Genomic DNA, 17,269 nt, shown 5'->3' on the forward strand with positions numbered 1-17,269 from the left:
AAAATAATTCGCACGAAAAGCTAAAGAACAAAACAAGAATAAAAGTTGTAAATTAGTGGTAAGCTGTCTCCACGACCATTTTCATCGTCATCTGTCAGGCCGGTGGTTCGTCGGAAGATGTTCCAGGTTCAAACTGATAAGGCATTATTTGTTGTGTTGCACAAATATTAGTCCAGTCGTCATTACTACACTATTCATCATCGAAAGAAGAATCGCATGATCAATGAGCTTGGCAGTCGCTGTCAGTCCCACTTTCGCTTGCACTGGAAGTCATCACGTGGTAGGTTTCTGTGAAGTGCGTTCCCTTCGTGACGTCACGGCTATTTACAGGCAAATGTTTTTACCGAGAATTTTACTCGGTCGTTTCCTGCAGTGTTCTACGGGAGTGATGTTTTAATACTTTTATGGGGCATTTTCGTAATTATAGATTTACATATCGGTGTAAAATATTATTGCAATGAATTAAGAAAGCATTTAATTGTGGAATTTGAAATTTTAGTGTATGGTCTGGCACAGCACTTTAAGTGATGGAGTGTGAAGAAGACCACGATGGAGAGTCCAATGCTGTATCCTCCCTGACCGGCTTCCTGTTTGGAAACATCGACAAGAAAGGAGAGTTGGAGGAAGATTTTCTAGATGAGGTTTGGACTGTTAATAATAATAATTAAGAAATCAACTGTCATAGCTGGATCCATGACGTTTCGCCCCCCAGCCAGTTCGCTCCCAGTCAGTTTGCCCCCGAATAATCTGTCAGTTCGCCCCCATGATGTGCCAGTTCACCCCCAAATCGTTTCCAGCATATATTTTTCAAAACACTTTTACTTTTGTTTTTAAGTTTAACCATGTTTTTTTGAGGGGGCTGGAACAGACTATAGGTATAAAAAAAACATAACGCAATAATATCAATATAAATAAATTTTCTTTATTAAAATAATTGCACCTTTCTTTCCTTTCAGCACTAACTTCAAATATAATATTTATTACAAGCAATACAGATGTGGAGGCACTGAATAGGAGACAACAATGACGTCATTACTTGACATAAAAATGACGTTAAACATATTGAGCACTACATTAACAGCACAAAGAGGAGAGAACCACACTAGAAACGTTTTTGAAGTTCATCACAGATATTGTTTTCATAATCCATAGAGTTTTGCACATTCCTTGAGAAGACGACTGGCCGACATGATCTCCTGCTCGTAGTCATCCCAAAAGCTGGAATAATTTCCCCTCCAAACTGTTTCTCGCCTTTCTTATTCTGCGTTTTAGTTTCCCCTCAGAAACCATCCTTGCGTGTAGTGGCAAGAGAGCCGCCTCCTTATGTAGCAGCTCAATCAATGTGTACAGTGATTGCTGAAAAAATAAAATAAAAAGGTGTATAACAAGAGCCCACTACAAAAGAGTAGTTTTATCAATAATGTTACCTTGTTCTGGGGTGTCGTTAAACAACATCAACAACAATAATAATAATAATAATAATAATAATAATATAGCTAGCAATATATGGACAAACTTGTGTAACTGTCATCGAATCCAATAGTTACCTTTGTATCACCAGACTTTATGTTCAGGCGTCTGTGCCACCCCTCCACGTCGTTATTAGTTCTTATGGGCTGCGGAAACACAGACCATGTCTCCGGTGTCCATATCTCACTGTTCAGCCATGTCCCTTGTATGTATTTGAGAAGATTATTCAGGGCTGGAGCTGTACCCACTCTCTCGCGGAGCTTCCTGAATGCAGGGCAGATGTGTTCCGCGGGAAGGAAATTCAGCGCCATTGCTTGTCGTATAAACTTGTGAACGCTATCGTCATTCCTGTAAGCAACCTGAAATTAAATGCATACTTATTAAATTGGCATTTCGTAATATGTATGTATATATATATATATATATATTCTAAAGATGCATCATTTCGAAGATAAAATATTTATACCTGTAGTCCAAGTTCTCCTACTTTTCGGTTCACGGCCTGCGCCCAGTGAAAGCCGCATCCACGGATCTGTACAGCTGGAAAGTCGCTGGAAAAGGCCTTCCACACTGTGCTTTCGAAGTCTGTAACCATGACCTCAACCTTTGGATCTCCAGGAAGACGCCTTTTCAGTTTCTTCAGAATCTGATAAAAAAAAAGTATATTCTCAACTACAGTATTATATATACTCAAGTAGTCGCAAATAAATAATGAAATACTATTATAATATTGTACTTATATTAAAAAAAAGAGTATAATTTACCTTCTTGTAATCGCATTTTCGCTTCCTGGACATGATGCAGAACGCGAGAGGCACTTGCTTCATAACATCCCGGATCTGATGAAGGCATGGATACTAAATAGTTGGTAGAACGGCTGTCGGACTACTTTGAACGTTCCATCCAAGTACCAGGTTTTGGCTTCTGAAAGCATTTCCAGCTGTCGATCTGTTGCTAATATCAAGTGTCGCTGACCTTCAATATGTACGTCGGCTTTCAGGAACTCGTCAGGAATGAAAGTATTGTCCAGCTGTAAAAAAAAATCGTAACATAGGTTCTATAAGATATACATTAAATAATGATATATAGTGCAATAAATTACATTAAGAAGAGTGTGAGTGTGTGAGAATTGATTCATCTGCCACATACCGCAAAGTCCAAATCTGTTGGATCATCAGGACGCAGACGTTGTCTGGTGCGGTTGACCATTCGTAGTAGATTCTCCTGTTTAGGGCGACTTGTTTCGGGAGCATCGGGATCTCCAAGTTGTAGAAGGGTATCGTCTACAATAGTACCAGCCGGCATGAACACATGATCCATGGCTTTCTGCTTTATCTGAAACAGATGTAAAACAAATGTTAATGTTAATTCATAAAGAGGTTTTATTTCATAAGATTTTATTTCTGACGACATATTGCAGAAATTATGCATATATTCCATCTAAATATATAGAGATTAATATAACATTTTTTTGTTTTAAATACCTCCGCTTTAATTTTAACCGCAATGTCCAAGCCAGGAGCGGCAGGGTGACAATGTTCGGATGGTCCTGCCACGAATTGCTCGCCATACTGTACAACTGTAGCTGGACATCTCATAATTTTGCTTCTGACGGTGCACTGCCAATCAGTTTTTTCATTTCGTGTGCGCTGAAAACATACACCCATATATATATATATATCAGTAATTGCATGTATCCTTAACTAAAGTATTTAAACAGTTAATAAAAGAAGCAACTGAAGCAATATATATATTTGAAAGATGAAAATTATTTCATGTTTCCTTTAAAAAAAATAAAATTTACCTTTATGTTGTAGCCATGTCCACTGGAATCTGTCAATTTCTTTTTGTTACGTTTGGTTCCGTAATCTATAATTTGGAACGTTAGTGTAGATGGCTCGTCATCATCGATGCCAATGTCAATTCGGGGGTGTTCTTCCATAGAACTAAAAAAAAAAAAAAAGGCACTGAAATTACTACATAATCATTAAGTGAAATAAATAAGTAAATATAACAGCACTTAAATGAATACTTGATATCAACATAATTTATACCGACCAGAATAAAATAACTGAATAAATCTTACTTCTTCATTACTAGCTCTGGTCGAGTAAATGATCATCAGGTGTTCTACCATCAGCCTCATCGCCGTCATTGTCACCGTCATCGCGGGAAGCATCGTCGGGAACACCGCATTCATTACACCACCAGTCTATCTGGCGTATTCCACGGACTACCTCTCTGTACATAATCCTTGACATGTCTATGGAAATGATGGAATTGATAAAATAAAATAACATAAATTGTATATCGTAACATTTAGTAATATGTTATATTAGCTAACGATACAGAACCATTAAAGTGAATTTGATGCGGCATTTTATTTAACCGCATGTATACAGATATCTTTTTATATGTAGGAAAAATTATGTTATGTTGTGGAGCATTTAGGCATTTAATTATTAATATATCCTAACATTAAAATAATAAATAAATATATACATGTATATTAATATATATATATATATATATTGATCACAAGATATGTAAATAAAAAGAAAGTTTACCTGTCCCGCAAACTCGGTGATTCCATCTGTTGCAAGTGTCACATTGAAGAGCTTCCTGGCGTGGGCGCACAGTGCAAAGGCATGTGATGCAAGATTCCGCCATTTTGCAATAAAATTCACTAATGCTAATGAATTGCATTCGCCAGGGATACGAGTTTTATGCCATTTCGCATCGTTAAGAAACTTAATCTCAATTACTCAATTGGCTTGGGTTTGTTTAAATATAACCTAAGTTCATCTTTGTTTTCGAAGGATTAAGTAATTAATGCACTATTACGGTTCACTTGACCGCAGGTGTGTGTGTGTTTTAAACTTGTTATAACAATTACAGGTAGAACAAAGGCTATAGTGAATATCAAGATGAGGCCACGTTGTCATTACGAATCAAAGCGACAAACACCTTCAACCGACATCAAAGTACCATGATTACGCCAATATATGTATAGCGCGATAACTTGTGAATACCGTTCCTTCTTCTCTTACGTATTTACTGATTGGGTTTATTTTAAATCCTGCCCACCTCAAACTCACCTCCCCCACGTTTCACCTTTCATTTTAAGAACGTGTTTAAACCAATTATACTTACCTGATTTAGTTTTTTTATTTGTCTTTGTGAAATCTGTCATAGCTGTTCTTCCTCTTTAAAAAATATCAGTTTCGATTTCCTGTCATATCTAAATATATCTATGCATTTGGGGTGGGGGCGAACTGGCGTAAGACTTGGGGCGAACTGGCACAAAGTGGAGCGAACTGGCTGGGGGGCGAAACATCTGGTTCCCTGATAGCTTACCAAATTAGCACCCATGGCTAGCTCTGGCACTTGCCAAATTCGCCAATTGCGAATTTTGAAAGCAGTTGGCAAATTTTATTTTAGTTTGGCAAAATAATTACATGTAATAATTGACATTTTTTAGAAAATAACTGACAATTTCTGCAGTTTTTGAAGTTTAATAGACAATTTGGCGAATTGTTGTGATCACCCAAAGCTAGCCCTAGCACCTTATGGGTGCCTTTAGTCTGAATCAATGTAGAAAGTGTGGTTCTTTCTACGTCCGAATATTGTTACATACCCTATATATAGCTGGTATTGAAAACTTGTGGCACAATGGTTCATCCGTTTCTCAGCCGAAATAGTGCAACAAATAGACACACAAACCAAAAATATATAACCTACTGTACATTCACTAACTCACAATGGAAGGACTTGCAACATTATTAACAAAATAAATCTTCCAACGACAATATAAAACATTTGCCTGCCATTTTAAATTTGCTAAATAGAGGGAAGCATCTCGCCCTGCTCCCTGCACTAGGGTGCCTTGTTTTACTTGTGTTACTGTGCATTGACACATCCAACACATGTAATATGTATGCCCTTTGCAGTTGACCAATTAAGTATTTTTTGGTTCTCAAAATGTTTCATTTTACTGAGGGCAGAAAATAGTAATTAATACATTCACGGTGCTAAAAATTCTAAACATTTTCAGAGAAGAACTGTATCAACAGTGTTAGTATATAAAATTCTGTCATATGCTACTAACTGTATATAGATTAATGTATATAAAACAGCTGTTACTATTTACTGGAAAGAATAACCAGTTTGTCAATAACGGTGTATCCGATTTTAAAGCAAAAAAACCCCACAAAAAACAAACAATTTTTTTTTTTTTTAACCATCAGTTTTTTTTTAGTGTTTGAATTCATTTTGTCTTAGCAGTCCCAAGTTCAGTCAGCAAACGTTTGGCTAACGTTCGCGAACTAATTAATTAGTTCCCAACGTGGCCATTTGGTTTACTGTGAAGCACACAAACCTGTCTAGCAGATGTTTTTCCACTCGGTCTGGCTAAACGCAGCCCAGGTTACTTTTTGAAGATTGCTTAGACGTAAACAGCGCATGGGATACTTTTGCCGATGTACTTTGCGCATTGGTTCAATGTTTATATGGATATTACTGAAGTACATATCAGCTACCGACAAAAAGATTTATTGATTAATAAGAGCAGGTAATTCAAGGTTAGGAACATAATAGCAATGAATTAACATAGAAATGTTTGATATATTACTAAATTTAACACACTAAATTACTGTCTATTGTTATTATGTAAGAACTGAACAAGCATGTTGTTTTTGGTTCTCTTCGTTGGAAATTTGGTTCATAGAAATGGACCAACCACCACTTGGCTCCAGGCCAGACTAGCCTCGATAAATCACTATGTTTCGAATATGCATAGATTCGAATGTATGCTACGCTTTTGAAGCCAGTTTAATCTGAAGCTTGATATTTTTTAAATTCTGTAACATTTTACTCACTGATTATTCAATTTAATAAATTTGTGGAAATATTTCACACGAATCCAAATAGATTCGGATGTTTTATGCTTGCGCGAATCCTGGCACGAAATGGATTTAGAGATTCGCGCAAATTTTTAGCCTTGATTCATTTTAAATTAATGGCACATTCATTATCAGTTGTTTATAATTTTATTACCAAAATGAAATATTATACCATGCCTAAGTTATTTTCCAATTGACAAAAGTGATCAGTGATTGTCTATGAAGTTGTACACACTTTCTAAACCCCACCTCTCACCGAGCCAAACTTCCCTATTGTGTCACAATGTCACTTAGGTATGCATGGTTATCTGCACACTTTAGTTGTTTTGATTGACAGCTGATATTTTTTCAACTTATTTTCATGCTTATATGCAATTAAGGTTCAAGTATGTTGTCCTGGTCACACAGTTCAGCTATCTGGTTAGTGAGAGTGAAGAGGGTGTAGTGGCCTTACACCTACCCATTGATCCCTTGAGAACTCGCTCTGGGTTGGAGCCGGTACTGGGCTGTGAACCCTGTACCTACCGGCCTGTAGTCTAGTGGCTTATCCACTGCGTCACCGAGGCCGGTGACAGCTGATAGACCCTCTTGCTGATAATGTGCAAATAACCACAAGTACCACTCGTAAGTTTATACAGCAGTACTTAACTTTAACATACAATTTAGATCATTGGTGAATTTGATGAGTGCCAGAGCTGGCTCTGACATGTATACTGATAAATGTTCACTTGGCCATTTATTATTATTTTATTTAAATAACAAATTTCTCCCTTTTCTTCAAAAAAGCTATGGCAATAGTGTCAGAGGAACACATTTCTAATTTTGTAACCAAACAAAATAGTAAAGTACTTAATGATAAACAGCTGCTGTTAAAGCAATTTATGACATATATGTAGTATTTTAACATGATGTTTAAAGCATATTGATGTTTTCCTACATTTGTAAGAATTAATACTGATGGTGGCATATCATCATCAGATAACACAAATTGCATTGCCTAACATTCAATGTAGGTTTGTAGCCTTTGAAACATGCTTTTTTAAAATTTAAATACGAATCTGAAGATGCATTGGTTCCATGACATCGACGCTGGGTTTAATATATTCTTTTTGATTTGAATAGGAATCTAAAAGACACATAGGTTCCCTGTCGACACTTGGTGGAATGGGGTCGATGGTCAAGGAACTGACAGAAGACATTGATGAAGATGCTAAAGACTCAAATGTGAAGGACGAGGAAACTGGAAGTGAGTTACACGGAAATTACACCAACATTTCATCTCATACAGATCTCATATTTTCCGTCCGGTTTTCATTATCATTAATAAACAACTGGAATACATATCATTATTGGCAATCTGTTTTTTTATCGTTTTTCATGGGCAATACACATTTTGTTATTCTCCATTTATAGGATCATGTCAAAATTTCATTTATAAATATATTTTACTTATTGTGATTGCTACAGCATCTGCAGTCTTCATTCCTTTTGTTATGTCAAGCCAAACTGGAATTAGTGACCAAAACAGTTAAGATATTTTTACTGCAATGGGGTGTAAAAACTTTGGCACCATTTTTTAAAATGAATTTCCACAAAAGACTATGGGTAAGCACTGTGTGCAAAATGTATAGACATAAAACTGATGTCATGTATTGAGCACCCTGTAAATTATACTAGTAGATGGAATTCTTTGGTTGTAATTAAAAACAATATTTTGGTAGAAAGCCGCATTATGGAAATTTTCTACAGAATAACTGAGTTTTAATGGCTTAATTATTACTAAGAATTACAGTATTTAATCAAGGATTGTCTGTTCTTTTACGTTCATCAGGGTTTATATTTAAAAGAAAAAAAAATCTGCAAACTGAATCAGTGAAGCCATTCTCACATAAGTTTGTGGATGATTTTTTTTGTTCATACCCAGATTTGAATGATACTTGCTAATAATAACACTATAAACAGTTCCTATTCTATTTTGAATTATTTTTCATTCTTAAACAATAACACTCAGTAAGTCAATGTACCAATATAAAGTGATGTCCTCAGATATGACATTCCCTGATGACGTAATTGTTAGGTTCATCGAAAAATTAACAAACTCACGTTGCTACAGCTGAACCAATTGGATGACGTTATGTTGTAATGAATGTAACAGAAATTTAAATATCGTTAATTAAATGTCAGCTGAATTTTTTGTTTCCTGTGAAATATTTGTTTTGAAGAATTTCTCTAAATACATATGAAAAAATTGTGTTATCTGCCGTGAACATAACAGATGATAAATGTATTAACACTATGAATATTGGTTTACAGACTATGAACAGAAATCTCCAACAGCGATTGACTTCTCTGACATCAACGAGACCTTACAGGAAGATGTGTCAGACGTGAGGGTTCGAGAAGAGATGGGGAAGCTGCACATGTTTCCATCAGGTGAGCTATCCAGTAATCTAGTAAGAGGTTCACAAAGCTCCATGTTTCCATCAGGCGAGCTATCTAGTAAGAGGTTCACACAGCTCCACGTTTCCATCAGGTGAGATATCTAGTAAGAGGTTCACACAGCTCCACGTTTCCATCAGGTGAGGTATCTAGTAAGAGGTTCAGAAAGCTCCACGTTTCCATCAGGTGAGTTATCTAGTAAGAGGTTCACAAAGCTCCACGTTTCCATCAGGTGAGGTATCTAGTAAGAGGTTCACAAAGCTCCACGTTTCCATCAGGCGAGCTATCTAGTAAGAGGTTCACACAGCTCCACGTTTCCATCAGGTGAGCTATCTAGTAAGAGGTTCACAAAGCTCCACGTTTCCATCAGGCGAGCTATCTAGTAAGAGGTTCACACAGCTCCACGTTTCCATCAGGTGAGCTATCTAGTAAGAGGTTCACAAAGCTCCACGTTTCCATCAGGCGAGCTATCTAGTAAGAGGTTCACAAAGCTCCACGTTTCCATCAGGTGAGGTATCTAGTAAGAGGTTCACAAAGCTCCACGTTTCCATCAGGCGAGCTATCTAGTAAGAGGTTCACACAGCTCCACGTTTCCATCAGGTGAGCTATCTAGTAAGAGGTTCACAAAGCTCCACGTTTCCATCAGGCGAGCTATCTAGTAAGAGGTTCACACAGCTCCACGTTTCCATCAGGTGAGCTATCTAGTAAGAGGTTCACAAAGCTCCACGTTTCCATCAGGCGAGCTATCTAGTAAGAGGTTCACAAAGCTCCACGTTTCCATCAGGTGAGCTATCTAGTAAGAGGTTCACAAAGCTCCACGTTTCCATCAGGCGAGCTATCTAGTAAGAGGTTCACACAGCTCCACGTTTCCATCAGGTGAGCTATCTAGTAAGAGGTTCACACAGCTCCATGTTTCCATCAGGCGAGCTATCTAGTAAGAGGTTCATACAGCTCCACGTTTCCATCAGGCGAGCTATCTAGTAAGAGGTTCACACAGCTCCACGTTTCCATCAGGCGAGCTATCTAGTAAGAGGTTCACACAGCTCCACGTTTCCATCAGGCGAGCTATCTAGTAAGAGGTTCACACAGCTCCACATGTTCCCATCAGGTGAGCTATCTAGTAAGAGGTTCACACAGCTCCACGTTTCCATCAGGTGAGTTATCTAGTAAGAGGTTCACAAAGCTCCACGTTTCCATCAGGTGAGGTATGCAGTAATCTAGTAAAAGGTTCACAAAGCTCCACATTTCCATCAGGTGAGCTATCTAGTAAGAGGTTCACAAAGCTCCACGTTTCCATCAGGTGAGCTATCTAGTAAGAGGTTCACACAGCTCCACGTTTCCATCAGGTGAGGTATGCAGTAATCTAGTAAAAGGTTCACAAAGCTCCACATTTCCATCAGGTGAGCTATCTAGTAAGAGGTTCACAAAGCTCCACGTTTCCATCAGGTGAGGTATGCAGTAATCTAGTTAAAGGTTCACAAAGCTCCACATTTCCATCAGGTGAGCTATCTAGTAAGAGGTTCACAAAGCTCCACGTTTCCATCAGGTGAGGTATGCAGTAATCTAGTAAAAGGTTCACAAAGCTCCACATTTCCATCAGGTGAGCTATCTAGTAAGAGGTTCACAAAGCTCCACGTTTCCATCAGGTGAGGTATGCAGTAATATTTTAAAAGGTTCACAAAGCTCCACATGTTCTGGAGTGGATGACAAAGATAACTAACATTCCTTTATTCCTGTAGTGCATGACTAACATTCCTTTATTCCTGTAGTGCATGACTAACATTCATTTATTCATGTAGTGGATGACTAACATTCATTTATTCATGTAGTGGATGACTAATATTCATTTATTCATGTAGTGCATGACTAACATTAATTTATTCATGTAGTGGATGACTAACATTCATTTATTCCTGTAGTGGATGACAAAGATGACTATGATGCTGATGAAGATGAGAGTGACAGGAAGCTGATGCCTCCTCCATCATGGCTGCCATGCACTACGTCAGCGGCCGCATCAACAGAATTGGCAAAACTGAGTGACGGCATCAGTCAGTCTTCCGAGGAGATATCAGACACACACGGCCAGACGCCCTCGTCTGTGAAAACACCATTGGCTGACATGTTACCACCACAACTAGCAGACGTCAGTGTTACACAGTTATTTCCTGAGTTCAGACCAGGCAAGGTAATGAATCCTGTATTATTTTAAAGTGATTGTTTCAAACATAGTTCTTTTCTTTTATTTTCATATTGTTTTCAGTTACTGTTTGTACTGATGTATTGGTTTTAAAATTTTGTCTTAACCAGTGGTTTGAAATACTAGATTTCTAACCAAACTAATTGTGATGTAGAGTATTCATTTGTTACTGATTTTAAAATGGAACGTTAATTTATAGATTTCGTTATTCCAGAGTAATTTGGAAAGCAGAACAGTGAAGTAAATGCAACGGCTGTTTTTGTTTTGTTTTGTTTATTTTGTTTTGTTTTGTTTTGTTTTGTTTTGTTTTGTTTACGGACACCACTAGAGCACATTGATTTATTAATCATCGGCTCTTGGATGTCAAACATTTGGTAATTTTAACATATAGCCATAGAGAGGAAACCCGCTACATTTTTTGTATCGGCTGTGTTCTCGAATGTTATTTTGAGACACTTGTTTTTCAGGTTCTGCGTTTCTCACGACTGTTTAAGCCGGTGCACATGCCTCACGTGTGGAAACGTAAACGGAAGAAGAAGGATGACGATGACGAGGGGGATAATAAAGACAGCGGAGTGGAAGATGGTGTGTCCGGGGAGGAGGAGGAATTTACTCTTAAACTCAACATGGGTCGCGAGCCTCGGCCAGACGAATTAGCAGCAGATGATGAGGTGGGACATGACATTTTGGCTCTTTCTGCAGATTATACAGAGATTAACTAATGAGCTATGAGGAATTAGAATTATCCTTCCCGACTGAATGAATGTTATAAACCAGGCTAGGCATTTCCCAAACTGTCTTAGCACTAGAAAATCATAAACGCCATAGTGCTGTCATAGCTTACAATGGTTTTATGATTTCCTAGTGCTAAGATAGCTTTGAAAATGTTGGCGCTGACCTGTGGCGAGGGTTTAGAACACTTATTCATGAGGTGCAGATATTGTTTAACTCCTTGTATTGAGTTGGTTATTCTCTTTATTACCCATTGTTGCTTTTAAAAAATTTTAATACACATATCCCTCTGCTAGCATCACATAATGAAGGAAGGAAATGTCTTATTTAACGACGCACTCAACACTTTATTTACGGTTATATGGTATCGGACATATGGTTAAGGACCACACAGATATTGAGGGAGGAAACCTGCTGTCACCACTTCATGGGCTACTCTTTTCGATTAGCAGCAAGGGATCCTTTATATGCACCATCAGGCATCGAAATAAGCATTGTGTCTGGTAACCCATTTACAGGTTACCACAAAATATAGCCTGGTAACCCATAGGTTACTACAACTATATGAAAGTTAGAATTGAATTCCTGTTACTATTACTTTTAACGCCCTTGTATGTGTGCTAGATGATTATTGTAGTATACATGTATTTATGATTCATTCTTTATCTTATCACTGTTCTTAATGTATTACATATAATTCTTTACAAGTAGGTGACTCATATTTAATAACTGAACAACTGAATAAATAAATTGATTAAAATAAAAATGTTCTGTTTTCTATTGTCTAGTATTTTATCATACAACAATGAAAGATAATAATAATTCTGAAATTGTATCGGTACGAGCGAACATAGGAACGAGAAATGGAATCCGGAAGTAAATTTATCTAGTGGGCGCTGCTTAAACGCTGAAACCGATATGTATTAACATGCTCATATACCACTTGAGTTTCGAGCATGTCTGTGGCGGGTCCGGTCTCTGGATATCCAGGGGCCTCACCCGCGATAGAAGCTTAAACGTGGATTGCCGAAACTGGTTGCAATTGCACAAGTGCGCACAAACATCGGTGCAATTTCGTACGAGAAAACGAAACGCGGAAGTAAATTCATCTAGTGGACGCTGCTTAAACGCGGATAAACTATAATTGCTTGCAATTGCACAAGTGCATGCGAACATCGATGCAATTCCTTACGAGAAAATAAAACGCAGAAGACCGGAATGCATTGTCTGGTTTATGTTCAGAAACGAAACTACCGTTAACGTTGAAATTTTTGTCGAGAACGAAACACCGTTCTCGACTTTTCTTACATGTGGTAACCTCCCGGTAACCTGAACAACCGTTCTCGACTTATTTCGATGCCTGCACCATCCCATAGACAAAATAGCACATACCACAGCCTTTGATGTACCAATCGTGGTGCACTGGCTGGAGTGAGAAATAGCCCAGTGAGCCCACCAACGGGGATCGATCCCAAACCGACCGCGCATCAAGTGAGCACTTTACGACTGGGCTACGTCTCGCCCCCACATGATGAATACAAATGCCTTCATGTCACAACAGTGTTCTTTTCCAACCAGAATGAAGTTTACATTGCAAAATAATAATACTATGATTGCATTGGAAAACTATTACCTTTTCATAGTGTTTAAGCTACTGCTTATGAAAAATACCATTTCAAGTTTATCTAACAAATGAGTCAAAATTGCTATAATGTTTTGTGACTCAAATACAGTTTCAGGGCTAGCTCTGCCACTCGCCAAATTCGCCAATTGAGAATTTCAGGAACACTTGGCAAATTTTATTTTGATTTGGCGAAAAAATTTCATGTACTAATTGATATTTTGTTGAAAAATAATGGTGAATTTTGCATATTTAAAGATAATTTGGCAGATGGTTTTGCTTACCTAGAGCTAGCCCTAAGTTTGTACTGTTTGTGTGTTAGAATTCATGCTCAGACCCTGGATTGTTTTACCATGCTAAGTTTTTTTCTTAAACTTTACCAGATGAAACTGATGAAGCCAGTGGAGTCTTCATTAGTTGGAGGCCACCATAATAGTAATGGAGACGCCAATGAGAAAGTGAAGGTTGCTCCCTGGCGCTACGGCCCAGCTCAGTACTGGTATGACCGGATGGGTGTCGATGAAACAGGAGAAAACTTTGACTACGGCTTCAAACTCAAAGAGGTACACATCAGGTTATGTCGAGCAGGGTGGGCAGGATCTAGCCCCCCCCCCTAATAATTATGAAATAAAGCATTATTGTTAGTAAATCTTAAGGCAGATATTAATTTAATTGTAGAATACAGGAAATTGTATTTCAGGACATCTAGTTTTCAAAAGTTTACAGGGGATCATACCCCGGAACCCCCTAGAATTTTTGCTTTGTGCCCTTGATATGTCAGCCCCCCCCCACCCACCCCACCCCCCCCCACCCAGTGTCTACTTGCTTCTGCCGTGCCTGTATGTAATCATAAGACTTAGTTGAAAGATTGCTAATATGATTATGATAGATGAGTGGTTGTTCACTTATGTTAGTACATTTCATTTCAACTTATTTTCGTGCTTATATCCAATTAAGGTTTAAGCAAGCTGTTCTGGGCACACACCTCAGCTATCTGGGCTGTCTGTCCAGGACAATGGGTTGGGCAATTCCACGAGTCAAGGAACATGAGAGGAAAAATTAAATTTCATTATTTCATTGAAATTATGTGATTTAAATTTGAGAGAAGAAAAGAAACTAACATCAATCACATGTAACATCTGACAGAAAAAAGTGGACTCAGTAACGTCTGTCACATTCAGAAAAAAATCTTCATGTACATTGTAGCATCTTTGCAACAAAAGGTGGTTTTACTATTTTACCCACAATTATTTAGTACTATATGGGACTATCGTGAAGTTTCTGCCCTAGAAAGACTTTTGTTTGTTCCCCCAACAAAATAAAAACGCATCCTGCTTTTTTCTGGGGTTTTTTATTTTTTAAATGCTATCTTATCTTATGTTTTACATTAAAACTTTATATGGATAAATACATTAGGTATGACTTTTGTCTGAAATATTTCATATTTAATATGGTCTTTGCTAAAAATAATAAATTTGTATGTACAAAATAAACAGGCCGGTGATGTAATAGTACAAATAGGCTTGAACAACTAAGGGGAAATAACTCAGTATGGAGTCTGTGCTTTGAATATTTTATCCATGTTGTAGTGGGAATGTCTTCTGGTAGATCTAGCTCAGAGAATGCACTTGTACCTGGATGTTACAACATTAGGTTTAAGTAATGGAGAATGTATGAGGAGGTGTGGATTGGTGAAAAATAATTCATAAGCCCTGTAGGAATGAGTTAATTATTTTGGATGAGTCCTCACTTCCGAGTACATTCTCCAGCTTAATCCATTTATATGTTTCAATGAAATCTTGGTTAAAATGGCAAAGAATATGAATAAACCCAAATAATCCCAAATTAAGCATTCAGATACTCCAGTATCATTTGCGTTATGCCATTTGCTATGTGCAGTGTGTGTCCCTTTAACAGTACAGTAACTGAGAATGGAAGCTTTCTGTGTGTTTAGTAGTACAATGTATGATTTACGTAATTTAGTAAGTTATTTTAGAGGGCAGGAGTTGTACCTTTATTAAAGAAATAATACAAATTAAAATTAATGTTGTAATTGTGAACAGTAGTCAGATATCCAACTGTGCTGAGCTATATTTAAAAATTTTATGCATTTATGTACAGTCGAGCACCATTGTGTCGATATCGTGGGGACTGCGCATAAATATCGAGTTAACCAAATATCGACTCAAACGTTCAGTCAAGTATGTAAATAAAAAATTACAAACAAAAGATGTCAAATTTAAAAATGAAATATAATTTATTTGTTTAAATCAAATCAAGAATTTCATTTAATTTCACAATAAAATAATGTAACACAAAGAAAAATGTTCTGAAATTAATAATAACAAAGTAATCAATCAATAAACCAATCAATAATACCGATGTGTGCAAGCTTACTGAATCTGTTAAAAGTTTTTATAAATTGTGGAATTAAAATGACTGTGGATATGGAGACAATTAACCAAAAAATTACTAAATAAATTTTAACATATTATAATAAAGGATTAAGAAAAAAATGCAATTATACAAACTGGAAGAACAAATAACAATCACCACTCTCATAACGCTTAATTCACAAAGTCTGTTAATAATGTTTGTCACGCATTAGAACAAGGCATGAAAGCTACTGAGCTTAGAAAGTTTGTTAAGTCCCCAATAGCATGGACGGGATTTCCATTGGAATCTTTGCTGTCCACAAATCGAGTTAATAACTCCAGTGCCTCTGTTGCTGACGTCAACGACGGCGGGGGAAGATTGGCATTGTCGTCATTTTCCGTATCACTCTCTGGCTCTGGTTCTGCTACAACAGGGTTCCAGGCAGCCAACACCTCTTCAACAATGCTGTCATCGGACATGGGAGCACAGGTGACCAGGCTGTCATCGGCACGTGCATATTCCATTAAAGTCACACCGTTGGTTACTAGGTGTGACAAGGGAACATCGTCGTCGGGGTCACCATACTCTGGATCGGCCGACTCAGTTGTATTAATGAAGCCTGCATGGTGGAAACAGTGGTTAATTGTCCCTACTGATATGTTATCCCATGCAAGTTTTAAAAATTGGAGGGCATCCAAAACCGAAAGTTTAACTTAGTTTTTTTTTCTATGGTGGCAAGGTGTCTTGACAATAATATGTTTTCGATAGTGCACTTTTAGATTTTGAATAATACCCTGATCCATTGGTTGAGTATGACTCGTGGTGTTTGGGGGGAGAAATATCAGTTCTACATTGGTAAGACCAGTGACATGAGGGTGGGTGGGGTAGTTATCAACAATCATTGTGATTTTTCGTCCTTGTCTACGAAATATTTTGTCAATTTTAAAAAGCCATTTTTTAAAAATATCGGACGTCATCCATGCTTTCTTATTGTCCAGATACTCAGTGGGTAGTGTTTTGACATTTTTAAAACAACGTGGCTTTTGTGATTTGCCAATAGTCAAAAGTGGGAGCTTATCTGTGCCAGACATGTTAGCAGTTACTAGAGTGGTAATGCGATCTTTACTGCATTTGCCACCGTGACATTTCACACCCCTAAACTCTAGGTTTTGTCTGGCATTAGTTTAAAGAAAATGCCTGTCTTGTCGGCATTGTAGATGTCGTCCTCTCTGTAAGACATGAGTACTGTTTGCAAAGCCTGTTTCCAGTTATTCATAGCATCTGATCGATTGTTAATGGAGTTCGCCTCACCACAGACTTTTTTAAAAGTTATGTCGTGTTTTTCTTTAAACCTATCCAACCACCCAGTTGAACAAGTAAAATCATTTCTACCCAATTTCTTTGCTAATTCTTCTGCTTTAGCCATTATGTGAGCCCCAGAAATTGCAACATTGCTGTCCCTAGCTAATTTGAACCATTTTAATACAGCTTCGTCTACATCTTCAAACTTAGCTGTTTGCATTCTTTTTC

The 17,269-nt window shown here is 37.5% G+C and overlaps 2 protein-coding genes across 7 annotated transcripts in view; one reads left to right on the plus strand and one right to left on the minus strand.

Moving 5' to 3' along the window:
- LOC121374137 (transcription initiation factor TFIID subunit 1-like) overlaps positions 1 to 17,269 on the plus strand; it is an 83,311-nt gene that overhangs the window by 1,618 nt on the left and 64,424 nt on the right. For all 6 annotated transcript variants that reach the window (XM_041501093.1, XM_041501091.1, XM_041501097.1 and 3 more), the window contains exons 2-7: positions 500 to 641; positions 7,494 to 7,617; positions 8,685 to 8,804; positions 10,730 to 10,998; positions 11,478 to 11,681; positions 13,747 to 13,926. In XM_041501093.1, the coding sequence (XP_041357027.1) occupies positions 528 to 641; positions 7,494 to 7,617; positions 8,685 to 8,804; positions 10,730 to 10,998; positions 11,478 to 11,681; positions 13,747 to 13,926 (1,011 nt within the window). In that variant the 5' untranslated portion in view covers positions 500 to 527. The remainder of the gene's footprint in view (positions 1 to 499; positions 642 to 7,493; positions 7,618 to 8,684; positions 8,805 to 10,729; positions 10,999 to 11,477; positions 11,682 to 13,746; positions 13,927 to 17,269) is intronic.
- On the minus strand, positions 1,782 to 2,856 carry LOC121374138. The gene is given in 4 exon segments (XM_041501098.1): positions 1,782 to 2,116; positions 2,235 to 2,299; positions 2,302 to 2,527; positions 2,623 to 2,856. Coding segments are annotated over 4 exon segments (645 nt in total). The 5' UTR covers positions 2,791 to 2,856; the 3' UTR covers positions 1,782 to 1,930.

The sequence above is a fragment of the Gigantopelta aegis genome, chromosome 6 (assembly GCF_016097555.1).
Source record: "Gigantopelta aegis isolate Gae_Host chromosome 6, Gae_host_genome, whole genome shotgun sequence".
NCBI classification, from domain to species: Eukaryota; Metazoa; Mollusca; class Gastropoda; order Neomphalida; family Peltospiridae; genus Gigantopelta; species Gigantopelta aegis.